Here is a 16,224-nt window from a genome sequence, read left to right on the forward strand (position 1 = left end):
TTCTTCGATTACTCTATACTTGTCTCACCAGAGTTGAGCTTTTAGAAAATCAGGAAAAAAAAATACGTTTTGTATAATGTTTGGACACAACCGTGATTTCTTTTCTTTCAGAAATACTATCTCTAGGATATAGCATGTTAAACTTGAGAAAACAGCTTTAGTGGGTAGAAATGGATCATATCTGCTGTTTTATTGGATATTGGCTTCCATGTTTATTCTAGGATCAGCAGGCCATTTTGGGGTGTTAGTTTGACTTCCTTTATTTAAGCATACCCTCCTCGTAAATGCCTTAATAAACCTTCCCAGTATTCTCAGGTGTTGATTAATTCCCCCACAAGACTAGAGGAATAGACATTGCTACTCAAAGTTTAGCCTGGGGACCGGCAGAGTTGCCCTCAGCTATGAGTTTGCTAAAAATGCAGAATTTCCGGTCCTGCCTCAGACTTACCAATTCAGAAAACACATCTTTAAAGAGGATTGCCGGGTGATTCACATGCTTGTTACAGTTTGGGGATCCTGGAACACATAAGACCCCTTTCCCTTCCTTCATGAACCTACTAGTAACATACAGGCCCCTAGTCTGGATGAGTTACGGTGAAGATGTGGTGTGGAAGCGGGCAGTGGCAGCCTGGGCACACAGCTGCCGCCTGTACGTGACCAGCAGCCGAATCCAGCAGTGACCTGCTTCGGGCTTGCTCAAATGGCCACGCAGCATCCTTCACTCCCATGTAGAGAAACGTTTCTTAAACAGATTGGTTCCTGCTCTCTGATCTCTGTGCAGAGGATAAACCATATTTCTCTTAAAGACTTCTGATCAGCACAAAATGGCTTTTATAGTGGATTGGATTGGAAGAATGGTTCCCATGGGATAAACAGCATTCTTAGCTTGAGCAAGGTATATGTAACTTTCTGAAACCCTAGCCTTTAGGCTTCTCAGTGTAAAAACATAGCAGTCCTGTGCATACTTGCGTAACTCTGTTTTCAAAGAACAGTCTCAAACCAGCAGTTAATATCAAGCATGAAATAATTTAGTTATGGCTTCTGAAAACAAGTACAAAAAAGTTGTCCTCAGATCTCGGCAATGTTTGAATTACATTTTATTCTATGTGGGGCTACAATATTCCCGTCCCCTGTCCAGTTTGCTGTAGCACCATGATAGATATACCTTCTGATATCCAGGCCACTAAGGCTGTGGGAGGTAGAAAATTACTTAGCTGTGCTCAGCTAGGAGACAGTGACAATGAGCGCACTGAGAAGTCGATGACTTCCTCCCATCACCAGCACCAGAGGTTGGTCCCACATTCAGGTCTCATTCCTCCTTCAATCATAGAACCAACCAAATGGTTCTTTCCTAAACTACCAACTTTTTACTCCTTTAATGCCATCATAACCTGTGATGTATTGCTTTTTGAGGATGTGGGCATGTCCCCTGGTAAGAACAAATAGCCTCTATGTGAAATGACAATAATAAAAAAAATTAAGAAAGCCAAAATGCTTCTATGCCTAGTATTATTCAAAGTGTAGCTCCAAAACTTTTAGACTTAAAACATTATTGAACAATTACAAATACAACATGCATGCCTGTACAATTTATTCTTACTGGGGAACACTTGAAAGGAAAATACATACTAACTTATAACTTTATAGTTATAGTTTCTGAAAGTTCAAGAGCTAGCAGATTTGGTTTTTCTTAGATTATGCATGTTCCTATTTCAAAAGTAGTTTCTAAGAAAAAGATGTGATTTATGTATATTACATGCACACAAAATATTTTGAATATAAAGATTCTTGAAAACATACATGTAGCTGAATCCAGAAACTTACACAATTAGACTAGAAGAAGGAGCATTTACATAAAAATCCAGGAAGTGCTTTGGCTACATATTCATAATTCTCTATTCCCTTCTGGGCCACGAGAATTCTTTTAGCAAGAGCTTGGAATAGGAACTTTTATATTGCAATATCGTCATCTATTCTTTATTGAGAAATAAGAGTTGACAAATGGCGTCCTAGTCTATAAAAACTTTTATTTTGATAAGATTAAAATGACTAACATTAGGCACTTGACCCAATTTGGTGAAGCAATAGAGACATTGCATATCATAAAATAGAAAAAATTTAATATTAGGATCATGTAGGACAATGAGATATAGCTGAAAAGAATAAAGATGGATTGTTTCCTTCCCAACAAATGGTTTGTATTGTATGTCTGCTGGTGTACCTTATTGCAAATGTTAGAAGTCCATTAAGTTACTAATTTCCCCTTTACTGTAATTTTACGATATGTCTTAAGACTCAAGTAGCAGGAGAGACATTGAGGTAATAATAAAATAGCTCACTATGAACGTTTGCAATGTCCTTGCCTCTTACGCCTCCTAAGCCCTAATATGTACCCACAACTAGGTAACTGACCTTATTTTTCTAAGTTTTAAAAGCATTCTAGAGCAACCAAAGGTGCTCTTTTAATAATGTAGCATGTTTGTTTGTAATACTGTAGAAATAGGATCGCATTGTGATCAATGGTTACTCTGCATTTTATCCGTTTGCTAGTGGAAGCTAAATTAAAAATCATATTTGTAAAGAATGTTTGTTAAATGTTGAAAAGTACATCAGGAAAAATAGCGAGTATTTGGTCTTTGAAAATACTGTAGTGAAGTATGCTCTTCAAATGACAGAGGTAATTTGCTTTGTAGAATATGACCACATGATGTAGACAATCTTCTGACTTGAATTGAGCTAACCTAGAATTCTTAACTATTCATGAATTTTTATCTGTTTTGACTAGATTATTTTGACTATTTAGTAATTTCAGTCAAAAGTTACAAACCTATTGCTTATATAGACAAATTTTTCCTGGTCTCTCTGTTAAACTGAATTAGAATTGGTTCCAATTCTTAAAGATTATTTTTCTGGCCTGACCAGGTTGTGGTACAGTGGATAGAGCCTCAGACTGGGACGTGGAGGACCCAGGTTTGAAACCCTGAGGTTGCCAGCTTGAGCGTGGGCTTATCTGGTTTGAGTAAGGCTCACCAGCTTGAGCCCAAGGCCTCTGGCTTGAGCAAGGGGTCACTTACTCTGCTGTAGCCCCCCGGTCAAGGCACATATGAGCAAGCAATCAATGAACAACTGAGGTGCTGCAATGAAGAATTGATGCTTTTCTTCTCCTTTCTTGTCTGTCTGTCCCTCTCTATGACTCTCTCCATCTCTGTCACACACACACACACACACACACACACACAATTTTTCTTATATTTCTAATTCATTTTTAACTTTTTATTTATTCTTTATTGAGATAATAATTGACATATAACATTGTATAAGTTTAAGGTGTACAACTGTTGATTTGATACATTTATACATCCCAACAGGATTACCACTGTGGTATTTGCTAACACCTCTATCACTTCACATAAACATGGTGAGGATAGACTGTATTTTAAAAAATGTATTAAATGGTAAGGAAGTAGAAGTTGCTGCAAAGAACAATACATTAAACTGTGTTACAAAAAACGGGGGTGGTGTGGGGTGGCTATAGTTATTAACAATTGTCAGATTTAGCTAATTCGTATGTCTTTGGAATTCTCTGGCAATTTAGAGAGATCATTAACTCTCCCAAGCCTGTGGGTATCCTTTGATGCCTTTAAGCAATGACTCATTAAAGTGATAGCTTTACTAAATGGCATCTAGCTAAATTCTAGTACTTAGGATAAATAAGAATGTTTGTGAATAGTGTAAATAGGAAAATGTCCCCTGACATTCAGTGTTTTCTCTCTTGACTTCAGCCTGCTTCTTTAAATGTCAAGGGAAAGGGAAAGTCCAGCTTCATTAGTTACTCACCTCAATTGTTTTAAGGACTGGTCAAGACACTGGTCAAGCCTAGCCTTGTATAACATTCTTTTGTGGTCCATGCCTGATAATGTTCCTCCTCAGGCCCTCCAACTAGAAAGCAGTTTACTTACACTTCTTACACTTGGCTGCCTCAAATCAGATTTGGAAATAGAGCATAACTTTTCATGTAATATAAATAATTATGCCTCCACAACATATTTTATTTATTTTAAATAAGAATTGTATACACATAAGGTCTATAACATGATAGTATATCATTCAGTAGTATTTATTTTCTTCATTGCTGTTATACAACTTTAAATTAATAGGCACTTCAATATGTTTTTTATTACAGTATGAAATATAAACATACATAGTTAACAGTTTAGCATGTATAACTTAGGGGTATATAATATTTAGAATTGTTATTTCCCACATCTTAGTAATCCTCAAGGATAGTATTACATCACATTGGAAATACACTAATGATTTAAAAATAAAATTATGTTTCTACTAAAGTGAATATGGAACTTATCTTACAATCCATCAAGCCCATTCCTGGGTATATCTGAAGGAAATGAAATCAGGATCTCAAAGAGTTATCTACAGCCCCATGTTCACTGTAGCACTATGTACAATAATTACAGTGCAGAGGAATGGATACAGAAAATGAAGTATATAAGCAAATATTATCCAGCCATCAAAAAGAAGGTAATCCTGCTAGCTGTAACAACATGAATAAATCTGAAAATAACTATGCTAATGCTAAATGCATAAGCCAGACAGAGAAAGACAAATATTGTATGATCTCACTTATAGGAGGAACCTTAAAGAAATTATTTTTTGTAAATCTTTCTTTTTAGATTTTTTTATTCATTTTAGAGAGGAGAGACAGAGATATATCTATCTCTATAGAGAGAGAGAGAGAGAGAGAGAGAGAGAGAAGGGGGGAGCAGGAAGTATCAACTCCCATATGTGCCTTGTCCAGGTAAGCCCAAGGTTTTTGAACCTGGGCAACCTCAGCATTCCAGGTGGATATTTTATCCACTGCACCACTGCAGGTCAGGCCAAGAACCTTAAAGAAAGTAAAAGGCCTAATGTCACAGAAATAGAGAATTGAATGAACTGATTGATAGGTGGGGGAGGGAGGAATATAGGGTGGTGTGGGTCAAAGGTACACATTTCCAGTTGTAAGAAGCTCTCAGGGTCTAATGTACAACATGGTTATTATAGTTGATAATATGGTAAATTTTGCTGAAAGTAAATCTTAAGCATCTCACCACATAAATAAAAAAGAAAAAGAGTTAACTGTGAATTATGTGAAGTGTTGGATGTATTATCTTGCTCTTGGTAATCTTTCAACAATGTATATGCCTATCTAATCATCACAATGTATGTACACTTTAAATGTATATAATTATATTTCTTAAGTATTTTCTAAATAAAAAAAGACAATTATCACTACCTTGGCCAGATAGTTCATTGGTTTAAGTGTCCTGAAACATGAAGTTTGCCAGTTTGATCCCTGGTCAGGGCACATACAGGAACAGATCAATGTTTCTGTCTGCCTGTCTGTCTCTTTCTCCATTCCTCTATCTAAAATTAATAAATAAATTTTAAAAAGATTATCTCTGCTTATTACTGCTTACCTATTGATTTCTAAACATATGTATATGGTGTTCACATCCAAGAACATGAAATACATAGCAGATCATACTTATCACATACCCAGAAGAAAATCATAAATGTGATATATTAGTTTAAAGCAGCAAGTAAAGGATACAGTGCTCACTAGAGATGTATGCCAGTGATGGCTTCTATCCAAAGGAGGCATATTTACTCTTTGTTAGAAATCAATTCTTAGGACAAATGAGAGGAAGGGAGCCTGAATTATCCCAGTGTCCTTTTCCCACTTAAAAAATATATATTTTAGAATACTTTTCTCTTAAGCTCTATGTGACCTATAGCTGGGTGATTGTGGGTATTAAATTGTGTTTTATACATATATATTTCCTATAATATCTGACACATATAGATGGTTACCATAGTGATGTTCTGTGGGGATGGGCCTTACTGTTCTAGCACTATAGGTAACAATGACTAGTTATGTGGAAATGAGACAGAAAATGCAATCCCTGTGAAAACTAGAAGACATTGTCCCTTTTTAAATCTAGTTATGGTCTAACAGTTTTTCTAAGCATGTTTGTGTACTAAAATCTATCACGAGTTACCTGCCTCCTTACAGACATAACAAGCAACTAATCAGTGGACAATTAATCTCCCACCCGTCAGTCAGCTTCTTTTCACAATTACCAACTTCCTCCTAAAAATAATCTCAAGCCTACACTTAAGCCTAACCTAGTTTCCCCTCCCCTCCATTATATAAGAATGCTTACTGCTCTAATTCCATAATTGAGTTTGCTATATACAAAGATGAGAAGTTTCTTTATGTATAGAACTTAAATGTTTTTGTTACTGTCTGGAAGAGAGGTTTGGTTTTATCACCCCAAAGGTGATGATGATAATCTGGTTCACATGTGTTTGCATTCGTATTAGTCGGGAGACATCCTTACAACAAAACGTTTAAGGCAGTTGCTTGACAGAGCTGTTATTTAAAGATGTATAGATGTGCGAGAGGTATTGCCGCTCAATTAGCATTCCCGAATTGGTCTAATTATCCATCTGTGCCTCATGTAGCCATCTAGACCCGGTGTTCTTTGCTACTGATGCACGCAAATCAGGGCTCTATACGACGGGTAGAGTTGTGCTTACTGTGGCAATAAGAGACTGTCAAATTGATGCCATACTGGGCTAAAGCAGTGGTCGGCAAACTCATTAGTCAACAGAGACAAATATCAACAGTACAACGACTGAAATTTCTTTTGAGAGCCAAATTTTTTAAACTTAAACTATATAGGTAGGTACATTGTTATTAACTTAATTAGGGTACTCCTAAACCGGCCAAAGAGCCGCACTCAAGGGACAATAGAGCTGCATGTGGCTCGAGAGCCGCGGTTTGCTGACCACTGGGCTAAAGGAACGACCCGAAAGTTAAGAATTAGGCCCTGGCTGGTTGGCTCAGTGGTAGAGCGTCAGCCTGGCATGCAGGAGTCCCTGGTTCGATTCCCAGCCAGGGCACACAGGAGAAGCGCCCATTTGCTTCTCCACCCCTCCCCCTCTCCTTCCTCTCTGTCTCTCTCTTCCCCTCCCGCAGCCGAGGCTCCATTGGAGCAAAGATGGCCCGGGTGCTGAGGATGGCTCTGTGGCCTCTGCCTCAGACACTAGAATGGCTTTGGTTGCAAGAGAGCAATGCCCCAGATGGGCAGAGCATCGCCCCCTGGTGGGCATGCCGGGTGGATCCCAGTTGGGCGCATGCCGGAGTCTGTCTGACTGCCTCCTGGTTTCCAACTTCAGAAAAAAAAAAAAAAAAAAAAGGAATTAACAGTATCCAATGTCCACTCTGTCACACACACACACACACACACACACACACACACACACATAAATGGTAGCAAAATATAGCGGTTTTGAAGGAATTTCTCAACAGAGTTCAGTGCATCTGACCAGCAGGTTATAAAAAATGTTCAAGTGAAACAATTTTCAGCAAACATCCCAAGGAGCATAATCGATCTGGGAGCGATTTTGTATTTTATCCTACTTTTGTACGAGAAGTAGGAAACATGTGGCTCAGAAGTTCTTTACATTGGATTTTTACAATCATATTCTGTATCTCGGGTCACACCGTGGAGTTGTGTTCTCACCTGGCCCTGTCTCCCTCCACCCCCAGGTAGGTTAAACTTAATTGGATATGAATTTGTTCTTCACTGTGTAGCGCTGAGGCCCTGGTGGTTCTAATGGGGAGAAGAGTTCTGTGAGAGCCCAGGGGGAAATCAGGCCTTGAACACTCCCTACCTGAAAAGACCCAGGCTAGAGAGTAGAGCCAGAGCTCCGGCTGAACCCTCCAACCCAGAGAGGGCTGGGTGTGCAGTCCAGAGGAGTAAGAAATAACATTTCCTCTGTCCTTTTTTTGTATAGCGTTGGCTGATGTATGGTTTATTTTGATCAGCAGAGGGGATACTGTGCAAGTCAAAGCACTAAGTATTTTTTAACGATGGTTTGCAAAGCCAGGTTACAAAGTGAGTGCGTATTTGCATATGTGTCTCTGTTGAAAGGAGGCATGGACTGGACAGGGAGGGATCTGCGCAAAGGTCCGTCAACCCTGCTCCCATGAGAACCCAGCTGCAGCATGTATCACCTGGGCAGAGTGGTTTGTGAGAGTCCAGCTCTCAAGCGTGCCAATTCTTTTTGTCAGGGGCGAGGGTCAAAAAATATGGTTTATTGTTATATTTTTGAAGAGTTCAGGAGCACTGCTGAGACTTCCCCAGAAGGCTATACAGGCAAACCTCATCCTTGTCCCTGGTGCTCCCCCACTCCTGCCCAGCTCGAGGCAGGGAGAGCCCAGTGCCCGTAGGGGGCGCCCCACGTCCGTGCTTGTGCTCTCATGGCGCTCTGGGCGCAGCTCGGAAACCCCGCTCATCTCTCCAGGTCCTTGGAGCTCCGAGCAGGCATTTTAATAAATAAGCTCGAGTGCCAAGCGCTCCACGAGCCCCGAGGTTCAGAGGAGCAGCACAGAAACCCCGGCGGGTACGCCTCCCTCATCCCGGCCAGATGCTGACATTTCCCAAACTGGAGACTCCGGAACCACAGCGTTGAGAATATTAAAATCGCAACGTTTTTCCTCTCCCAGTTCTTTGTTCTTTGTTTTTTGTTTAATTTTGGTTTTCAGTTTTCTGTTTGTTGTTTGTTTAAGTTGCTTCCCTCCAGCCGTCAGTTATGAAAGTGGTTACGCTGCTCAGGACTAAGATTTGGAGGGAATTTGGAAACGAAGAGAAAGAATCGAACATCAGAGGCACGCTCGGTGTTTTTGATGCTGCTCATTGTTGAAAGAGGCGGCTGGAAGGATTTCGCTCTGGGCGTTAGGGTGAGCGCCGGCCCTGGGCGGTGCGGGGCGCAGCCAGGCTGCGGGAGCGGGTGCCAAGCCGAGAGGGCGCCGGCTGTGCGTGCTCGGAGGGAGACCTCGGGCGTCAGGCTGTGCGCTCTGCGGCCTGGGGGAGAGGCTGGGCGGCGCTGTGGGCGCGGGCGCAGGGCGGACCCTGTGCCGGACCCGGTGCGGGACGCGGAACGTACTGGTGCGAAGCGAGTGTACGCGGTGCTGGGCGTGCAGTGGTTGCAGTGCGGTTTGGGGCGCGGCGAGGCGCCGTGCGCCGGGAGCGGGAGCGGGCCGGCGCGCAAGCGGGGCAGGGAGGGGCGGCGCTGCATTGGCCAGGCGCAGCGACTTGGGTCGCCCCGGCGTCTCCTCCCGCCGGCCCCCGCTCATCCTTTCTAAGCAGAACTTGGCGGCGGACAGCGGTGCTCGCTCGTCATGGATGTTCCAGGTAACCAACCCGGCACTGCGATCCGCGCATTAATTGCATTCGTGCGTGTATTTTCATGGGAACCAACGCGAGTCTGAGTCTGGGCTTTTGGAGAAGCGACCGAGAATATCGACATCATTTTTTTTCCCTGGGGCTGAGGACAGAGGCTACTCCTCAGGAAATAACTTCTCTCGTCTTAGACTATTGGAGGAGTTGTGCGGAGACCGTGGGCGGCGAGAGGAGAGGCTTCTAGGTTTTTCGTTTCTGGGCTGGGTACGGAAATGACCTGTCTGGTGTAGGGAGAACAGAGGGGGCCACGGAAAGTGCAGACGGCGCGTAAGTTAGCAGCGAACCGCCAGGCCGCCTTCCAGCCCGCGAGGCGGAGCCGGGGTCCAGAAACGAAAGCTTCACTATCAGCCCAGCTCAGCTCCAGCCGCTGGCATCTCGTCCTGCGCCGGAGGGATCTTAAGGGCTCTCCAAAGGCGCTCGCTGCTGCCCGCGGGGATGGGGAAGAGGGGGGTTGCTTTTAGGGTCGCGCTCTCTCTTTTTCTCGTATGCACCCTAAGGAGCTTGCTGGGGATTTGATCTCTGGGTGGAAAATGGGTAAGATCCTCACTAAGTGGACCGCTTAAAAAGAAACCTCTAGGATGGGAAAATAGAAAAGGGAACGCGGAGAAAGAAAAGAGGTTTCTTAGTGTGGCTTTCAAGAAAATGCCGCCGACAGGAAGGCGATACAGCATTTAGTGGATTTTTCTTTGCCTGCCTCCTGTGCTCCCCTTGCCGTAAGCGGAAAGGGGGTGTGAGGGTGGCGCGGTAGGAGTCTCGTTCGAGAGTCCCCGACCCTGTCTCAGAGCCGAGGCCCTGCAGACTCGCCGGCCGCCGAGCTGACCGCACCCCCGGCGCGCGCAGCCTGGGAGCCTTCAGGGATGCCCTACCCAGGGCTCCGGGGCGTTTCTCGGAACCTGTTGTGCCAATCCGAGAGGAGGGCGGCTGTGCGCGGGACCAAGAGGGTGGCCTCCAACAAGGGGGCCCGAGCGCCACAGGCCCCTGCTGTCCGCGCCCCCTCCCCGCACAGCCTTACGTCCCGGACTAAGGGTTTGGGTTCTTTGCCCTGACAGGTCCGCTGGCGCTTTTCTTGTGAGGACGACCCTGGCCTTGACCATCAGAGCAGGGGACTGAGGCCAGAGGAGGCTTCCCCCAGCCCCGCGCGTTGCCCGACCGCTGGCGCTCCTCCAGCCGCTGCCCGCCCTAGTCCCTGCGTGCTGGCCCCCCCAGCCCGGATGCCGGCGCCCGGCCGGGGCCCCCGCGGGCCGCCGCTGACCATGCCCGGGCTCCGGGGGGCGCTGCGCGAGCCGGCCGGCTGCGGCTCCTGCCTCGGGGTGGCGCTGGCCCTGCTGCTGCTGCTGCTGCCCGCCGGCTGCCCGGTGCGGGCGCAGAACGACACGGAGCCCATCGTGCTGGAGGGCAAGTGCCTGGTGGTGTGTGATTCGAGCCCCTCGGCGGATGGTGCTGTTACCTCCTCGCTGGGCATCTCCGTGCGCTCTGGCAGCGCCAAGGTGGCCTTCTCCGCCACACGGAGCACCAACCACGAGCCGTCGGAGATGAGTAACCGCACCATGACCATCTACTTCGACCAGGTCAGCTGGCGGGTCTCGGGTGTCCGCACCGTGCCGCCCGCCCGGGGAGGGCGGGGCAGGGTCCTGGGCACGCCGGCTGGGGCTCCCGACCTGGGGACCTGGAATTCTGAGCTCTTCCCTCCTCTCTGCCCTGCTCTACCCCTCTCTCTTCTCTCTCCAATTTCCAGTACTCTTTCCTTGCCAATTCTTTTTCACATTGTAGCTTTGTAACTGTCAGCTCGGGGATACCTGGGTGACTGAGAGCGCCACAAAACTAAGAGATTGGAAATGTATTCCCCCAAAGCGAACTGCATGTTTTTCTTTTCGCTGAGGTGGGGACTATCATTTGTGGTGGATGGGCTTCAGCCATGCAGCTGGCCAACGTTGACACAGAGCATTTAAAACTCTCCATGCTCAAGAAGGGGTTCTCAGGACGTCTGAACAGACAGTAAGAAAAGATGTGCCTATTGCTTATTTTGGAAGGGAGTTGGGAAGCCAATGTTTATCTTCAGGAAAGAGAAGTGAGCAAGAGGGTGGGGGAAATATAGCAAGGATGGCTATATAAGTACAAAACATAAGAGTGTGTGGTTATATAAATGCAATGTGCACTGAAAACAATACACACAAGGTGCTATACAGGTACAATATATACAATATATCCATCTATGGTGTGGTTAGAGGAATAAGAAGAAAATCAAGATCAATGACTTGAGTTCCCCTGCCTAACCCACTTACCATCTCCCACTTGGGTCCAAGCCAGAGCACCATGGACATGACCCTACCTTGGCCATCTCTTCTCTGGGATGTGCCTGCTCAGAGTTAGAGGTTGTGACTTTTCTCTTGCGTTTGCTCCCCCCTTGATTTCTGTTGTGCTTTTATTTTTTTCAGCAACAAATTGAAAATATCATAGTGGTTTCCAAACTTGAACTCACCAGTCCTTTCCTTTTGACAAAATGCTATCCACCAATGGGGCTCTCTTGGCTCTGACAGCACACAGGGGCCACCGTACATTTTTAGACTTCCCCCTCCCCATTCACCAGCTCTCATACCTACGTATCAATACTTCTGCACACACAACCTTGCCTCATTTCAGGCCTGTGCGTGCATTTCTTTAAATTCCTGTTAGGGAATGTGTGTACACAGTTGAAGTTTTAGAGGATTTGGAAGCAGTGGTGGGAGGAAGTCTGTCTTTAATCTGCTTTTACTTACAAGACATAAAAAATAACTGGTTATGTGCAAGTAACGGAGACAGCAAGAAGAGGCATTGGTAACTATTTACTGAATTAATAAGTCCCTCACTGTGTTACTGTAACGCGCCTTCCAGTGTCCTACGGAGAGATGCACAGCCTTTCTATGTCCATCGTTTCATTTGAGTGTCAAGAACACGGTGACGTAGGGCAGGACAAGTGGTCACAGGATCCTCGTTTCATGGATGATGGACCTATGGTAGGGCAGGTTGAAGGGCGTGTTCCCAGTTCCCCGTTTTGGGTGATGCAGCCTACTTTTTTGAGCTGGCTGGGGGTTCTGTTGTCTACAGACAGACCCTGGATTGGCCAGTTTCCAGAATATAAAATTGAGGTGAAAGAATGGAGGTCAAGAGTTGGATGAAGCAACTCCAGGACTTGACTGGACAACACTTGATTCTTTCTGAGAGCATCCTAAGTCCAGCTGTGGCCGTAGCCTGGAGAGACGGAGAATAGAAGGGCACACTATCCTTTCCCGTGGCGCCCGGGTGTGTGTATGCTGTGAGAGAGAGCCCTGCAGGCGTTGGGGTTGGAGGAGGAGCCCCCCCAGCCCTGGTGTGGGCGACTTAACCTGTTATTCCAGCAGCTGTGGTTGCAGCAGCCACTGACACTGCTCTGGGAATGGCATGTACTTCATCTGTAATGAGCGCCTAAGAAATCCCCACAGATCGAATTCATTTGACATTCGTTTTTCAAACAGATGACTGGCTGTCTTATCTAGGGCTGTGATGGTGTTGCTGGCAGTGTGTCTTGAAAGCTGAGCACACAGGCGGGCCATCCTAGTGTCGTAACCGAGCTGTGCATGTGTGTGTGAGGGGGACTGAGGGCAGGATCCAGGCAGAGGGGCAGATTCTGCTTAATGACTGGTAATACTTCATTTGCTTATAACTGCGATGCTCTCATCCCCATTGATGTGGGGAAAACCACCTGCAGGTCATGTGACCTTGTACCCCTTGGCTAGATGGGTCATTATTCTTGCAAGCTATGGAATTCCCGGGGTTGATCCGAGGTTCAGCAAGCCTCTATGTATTCAAGCCCATTGTGTGACATCATAGCTCATCCCGGGGAGCAAATATTACTTAGAGGAAAATGAGGGGACTGGGCACAGCCAGTGCTTATGGGCTGAAGTCTCTCACACAGCAACCAGTATTGAGCACCTACTGTGTGCAGTAGCCAGGGTGTGTGCCGGGGCTGGGGGAACATGGAGACCAATCAAGACCTCACACAGTCTGTTTCCAGAGCATGGGAAGTAAGGTCCCAAGCATCATCTGCCCTCATTTATCTCATTTCATTGGCCTCTTGCCCCATAATCCGTTCTCCACTCATCTGGCACGGCCTCTCATTTTTGTCAATACTGCATGTGGAAGTGCCCCATGATCCCACAAACCTCTGAGCAGACTCAGTTTACTGTGCACTTACCAACCTGAAGGTCTTCCTTCCATTCTCTCTGTCCTGCCCCTGCTGTACGCAGTGAGCACTCACTTCTCCAACCCACAGATGCCTCTACTTTAACAAGTCATCCTGCATCTCCACCCCCTAGGACATCCCCCTTTGACATCCCTCCTTGCCCTAGGGTGTCCACACTCACAGCAGCGCCTGCCCTGGGGCAGCCAGGCAGCTCAGAGAGGACCAGGGGTCCTGGCCAGGGAGGGGCTCGCTATGCCTGTGCTGTGTTCCTCTTCTGTTGCAGGTGTTAGTAAACATTGGCAACCATTTCGACCTTGCCTCCAGTATATTTGTGGCACCAAGGAAAGGGATTTACAGCTTCAGCTTCCACGTGGTCAAAGTGTACAACAGACAGACCATCCAGGTGGGTCGCTTTGGAAACCGGACCCTTTCGGCTTTGGCTTACTCGTCCCTGTTGCTGCACCCTCTGTTGGGTCAGAAGCCCAGGGCTGGGTACTTGCTGAGTCCTCTGGGTTGGTTCTCCAAGATAGGTTCCATGGAAACGGTGGGGGCAGGGTGGAGGGGAGAAGAAAACAGATGTGTGAGCACAGGTGTCTGAAAACAGCTGTGTGAGAACAGCTGTGTGCACAGGTATGTGAGCCCAGGGGTATGAGAATAGCTATGTGAGAACTAGTATGTGAGCACAGGTGGGCCCTGCACGGTTTGCTGAGCTTTGCGCTCTGCCTTGTAGGTCAGTTTAATGCAGAACGGCTACCCGGTGATCTCAGCGTTTGCAGGAGACCAGGATGTTACCAGAGAAGCAGCCAGCAACGGGGTCCTGCTGCTGATGGAGAGAGAGGACAAAGTGCACCTCAAACTGGAGCGGGGCAACCTGATGGGCGGCTGGAAGTACTCCACGTTCTCGGGCTTCTTGGTGTTCCCGCTATAAGCGCAAAGCCCAGGATGGCAGGAAAGGTCGCGCCTGGACCCAGGAACCCGCCCTCCCCCATACCCTGAACCTGGCAGAACAGGACAACTGGTTTCCAAGCTCTGTCAGACTGTCGCGGTACAAGAATGATTTCCTTCCAAATTTCCAGTATTTTCTTTGACTATTGGTCATTCCTCGGGAAAACCTGGCCTCTAATTAGTTTTAGATGACAAGGTCTTGGGGAGAAATGACATGATGGATTTGAGCAATTTGTACCTGTGATTGTAAAGACGATCTGGGATTTTACTGTGGGACCACTGACGTTTCCTCTTTGGTTTGGACGCTATATTATTGCCCCCACATGCGTGAGGAGTGCCCTGGACCTCAGGATGGATTGCAGGTTGTTGGCCACGCTCAGAGCAAGAAAGAGTGCTTCTCTGCCAGTCGCCACCCGCCGTCCAGTCCACGACCGTGTTCTCTGTACGTCTGTTCAGCCTTAAGAGAATGGCTTCACTTCCACTGTGTGTCTCCCGGGTGAATGGGAGGACCCGGGCGGGGGAAGGGGACATTGTGAACGTGTCAAGAAGTGTATCCGGAGAAGCAAGTTTTGCACGATTGGACTGCGACTTCTGTTCTGTGTGGGTTTTTTTCTTCCTTGAAAAGCTTTTCTTTTCTCACTCCACTCTCCCTCCTCACCCCTGCTTTTATTCTTTGTGCTGGGGTGAAGGAGAGAAATATATATTGTGTTTCCAGACCAAACACAACAAAACAAACAAAAAAAAGCATCTATATGTTTTGTTTTGGATGAGACCAAACCAAGCAAAAGGTACCCGTGTATCACAGTAAAAATGGTCAGGACAGAGTTGCTGGTTCTTTCAAAGAGACCCTCTCAGATGTACCTTACAAACTAAACCACCTGGATTTTTTTTTTTTTTTAATTTACCCTCTGGAATACTTTTAAAAAACCTAGTCCTGGGTGGCCCGGATCACATGTGATGAGATCAGGAGTTGTGTGATTGAATCTCCCGTCCTGGCGAACAGCACATGCTTCTCTGCCCGGCGACCTGCGTCTTCCCAGGGGAGTGTGCCACGGACGGGCACCCACTCTGTGTGAGCACACCTAGGGCCCGGTGTTTCCGAGACAGCAAGGTTAGCCCCATGCCCAGGTCCCCCATCTGACCTGCCTAGGAAAGGCAGGGGTGTGGACAACCCTCCCGTTCGCCTGGCGGGAAGCCATGTGAGGTCGCGGTGGTTCCAGTGGTTTCTCAGCTCGGTCCTGATTTGGCACCTTGTACAACAGTCTTATTAAAATTCAGCTGAGAGGTGATGGGCACAGGATTCCTGAGTCACGGAAATGTCACTAATCCCAAAGCAGTCGAAGAAGAGACCTCAACTCGGATGTTACTTTCTCCTTTGTGTAACAATGTAACCAAAATATTGATAACACATCCTAATTTAAGATTCAGAATAAATGGGTTTGATGTCTGCCTGGCGCTTCTCCCTTCCCATGGTCTCCCGGAGACCCTCAGATTGTGTGTAAGTATCAGCTGGGGGTCCATGAATGTAAACCCATGTCCTGCCCGTTTAAAAAAGACACACACCAACATGCCTCCACACGCAGCTCTAGTGGTAGTCTCCATGGGCACTGCACACTGAACATGTTACAATTTGTACATAATATTTTGTCACATAGGACAATTTGTGGCAAGATACGTGAAAAAAAACCCAGCATTTAAAAAGGCTTTCTGGATGGGCAGTCTGCTTTTATCGTATATAGGCGTCGATGGGGTCCAAGTCTCCATCCATTG

At 46.4% G+C, this 16,224-nt stretch overlaps 1 protein-coding gene across 4 annotated transcripts; it reads left to right on the plus strand.

The window, feature by feature from the left end:
* The first annotated feature begins 8,464 nt into the window (after positions 1-8,464).
* Positions 8,465-15,991, plus strand: CBLN2 (cerebellin 2 precursor). Of its 4 annotated transcripts, none has more exons than XM_066247276.1 (4): positions 8,465-8,809; positions 10,361-10,879; positions 13,793-13,912; positions 14,240-15,991. In XM_066247276.1, exons 1-4 carry the CDS (start codon positions 8,756-8,758, stop codon positions 14,435-14,437), a joined length of 891 nt encoding a protein of 296 aa, XP_066103373.1. In that variant the 5' UTR covers positions 8,465-8,755; the 3' UTR covers positions 14,438-15,991. The 4 variants fall into 4 exon arrangements, with proteins under 4 accessions (XP_066103373.1, XP_066103375.1, XP_066103374.1 ...); XM_066247278.1 differs by having other exon boundaries at positions 14,277-15,991; XM_066247277.1 differs by lacking the exon at positions 8,465-8,809 and adding an exon at positions 9,079-9,263.
* Positions 15,992-16,224: the final 233 nt, after the last annotated feature.

The sequence above is a fragment of the Saccopteryx bilineata genome, chromosome 11 (genome assembly GCF_036850765.1).
Source record: "Saccopteryx bilineata isolate mSacBil1 chromosome 11, mSacBil1_pri_phased_curated, whole genome shotgun sequence".
NCBI classification, from domain to species: Eukaryota; Metazoa; Chordata; class Mammalia; order Chiroptera; family Emballonuridae; genus Saccopteryx; species Saccopteryx bilineata.

Coding starts and splice junctions, on each gene's coding strand:
- CBLN2 (XM_066247276.1), top strand. CDS start 8,756: ATGCTGCTCATTGTTGAAAGAGGCGGCTGGAAGGATTTCGCTCTGGGC. Junction 8,810..10,360: donor ATTTCGCTCTGGGCGTTAGG/GTGAGCGCCGGC, acceptor TTGCCCTGACAG/GTCCGCTGGCGCTTTTCTTG. Junction 13,913..14,239: donor ACAACAGACAGACCATCCAG/GTGGGTCGCTTT, acceptor TCTGCCTTGTAG/GTCAGTTTAATGCAGAACGG.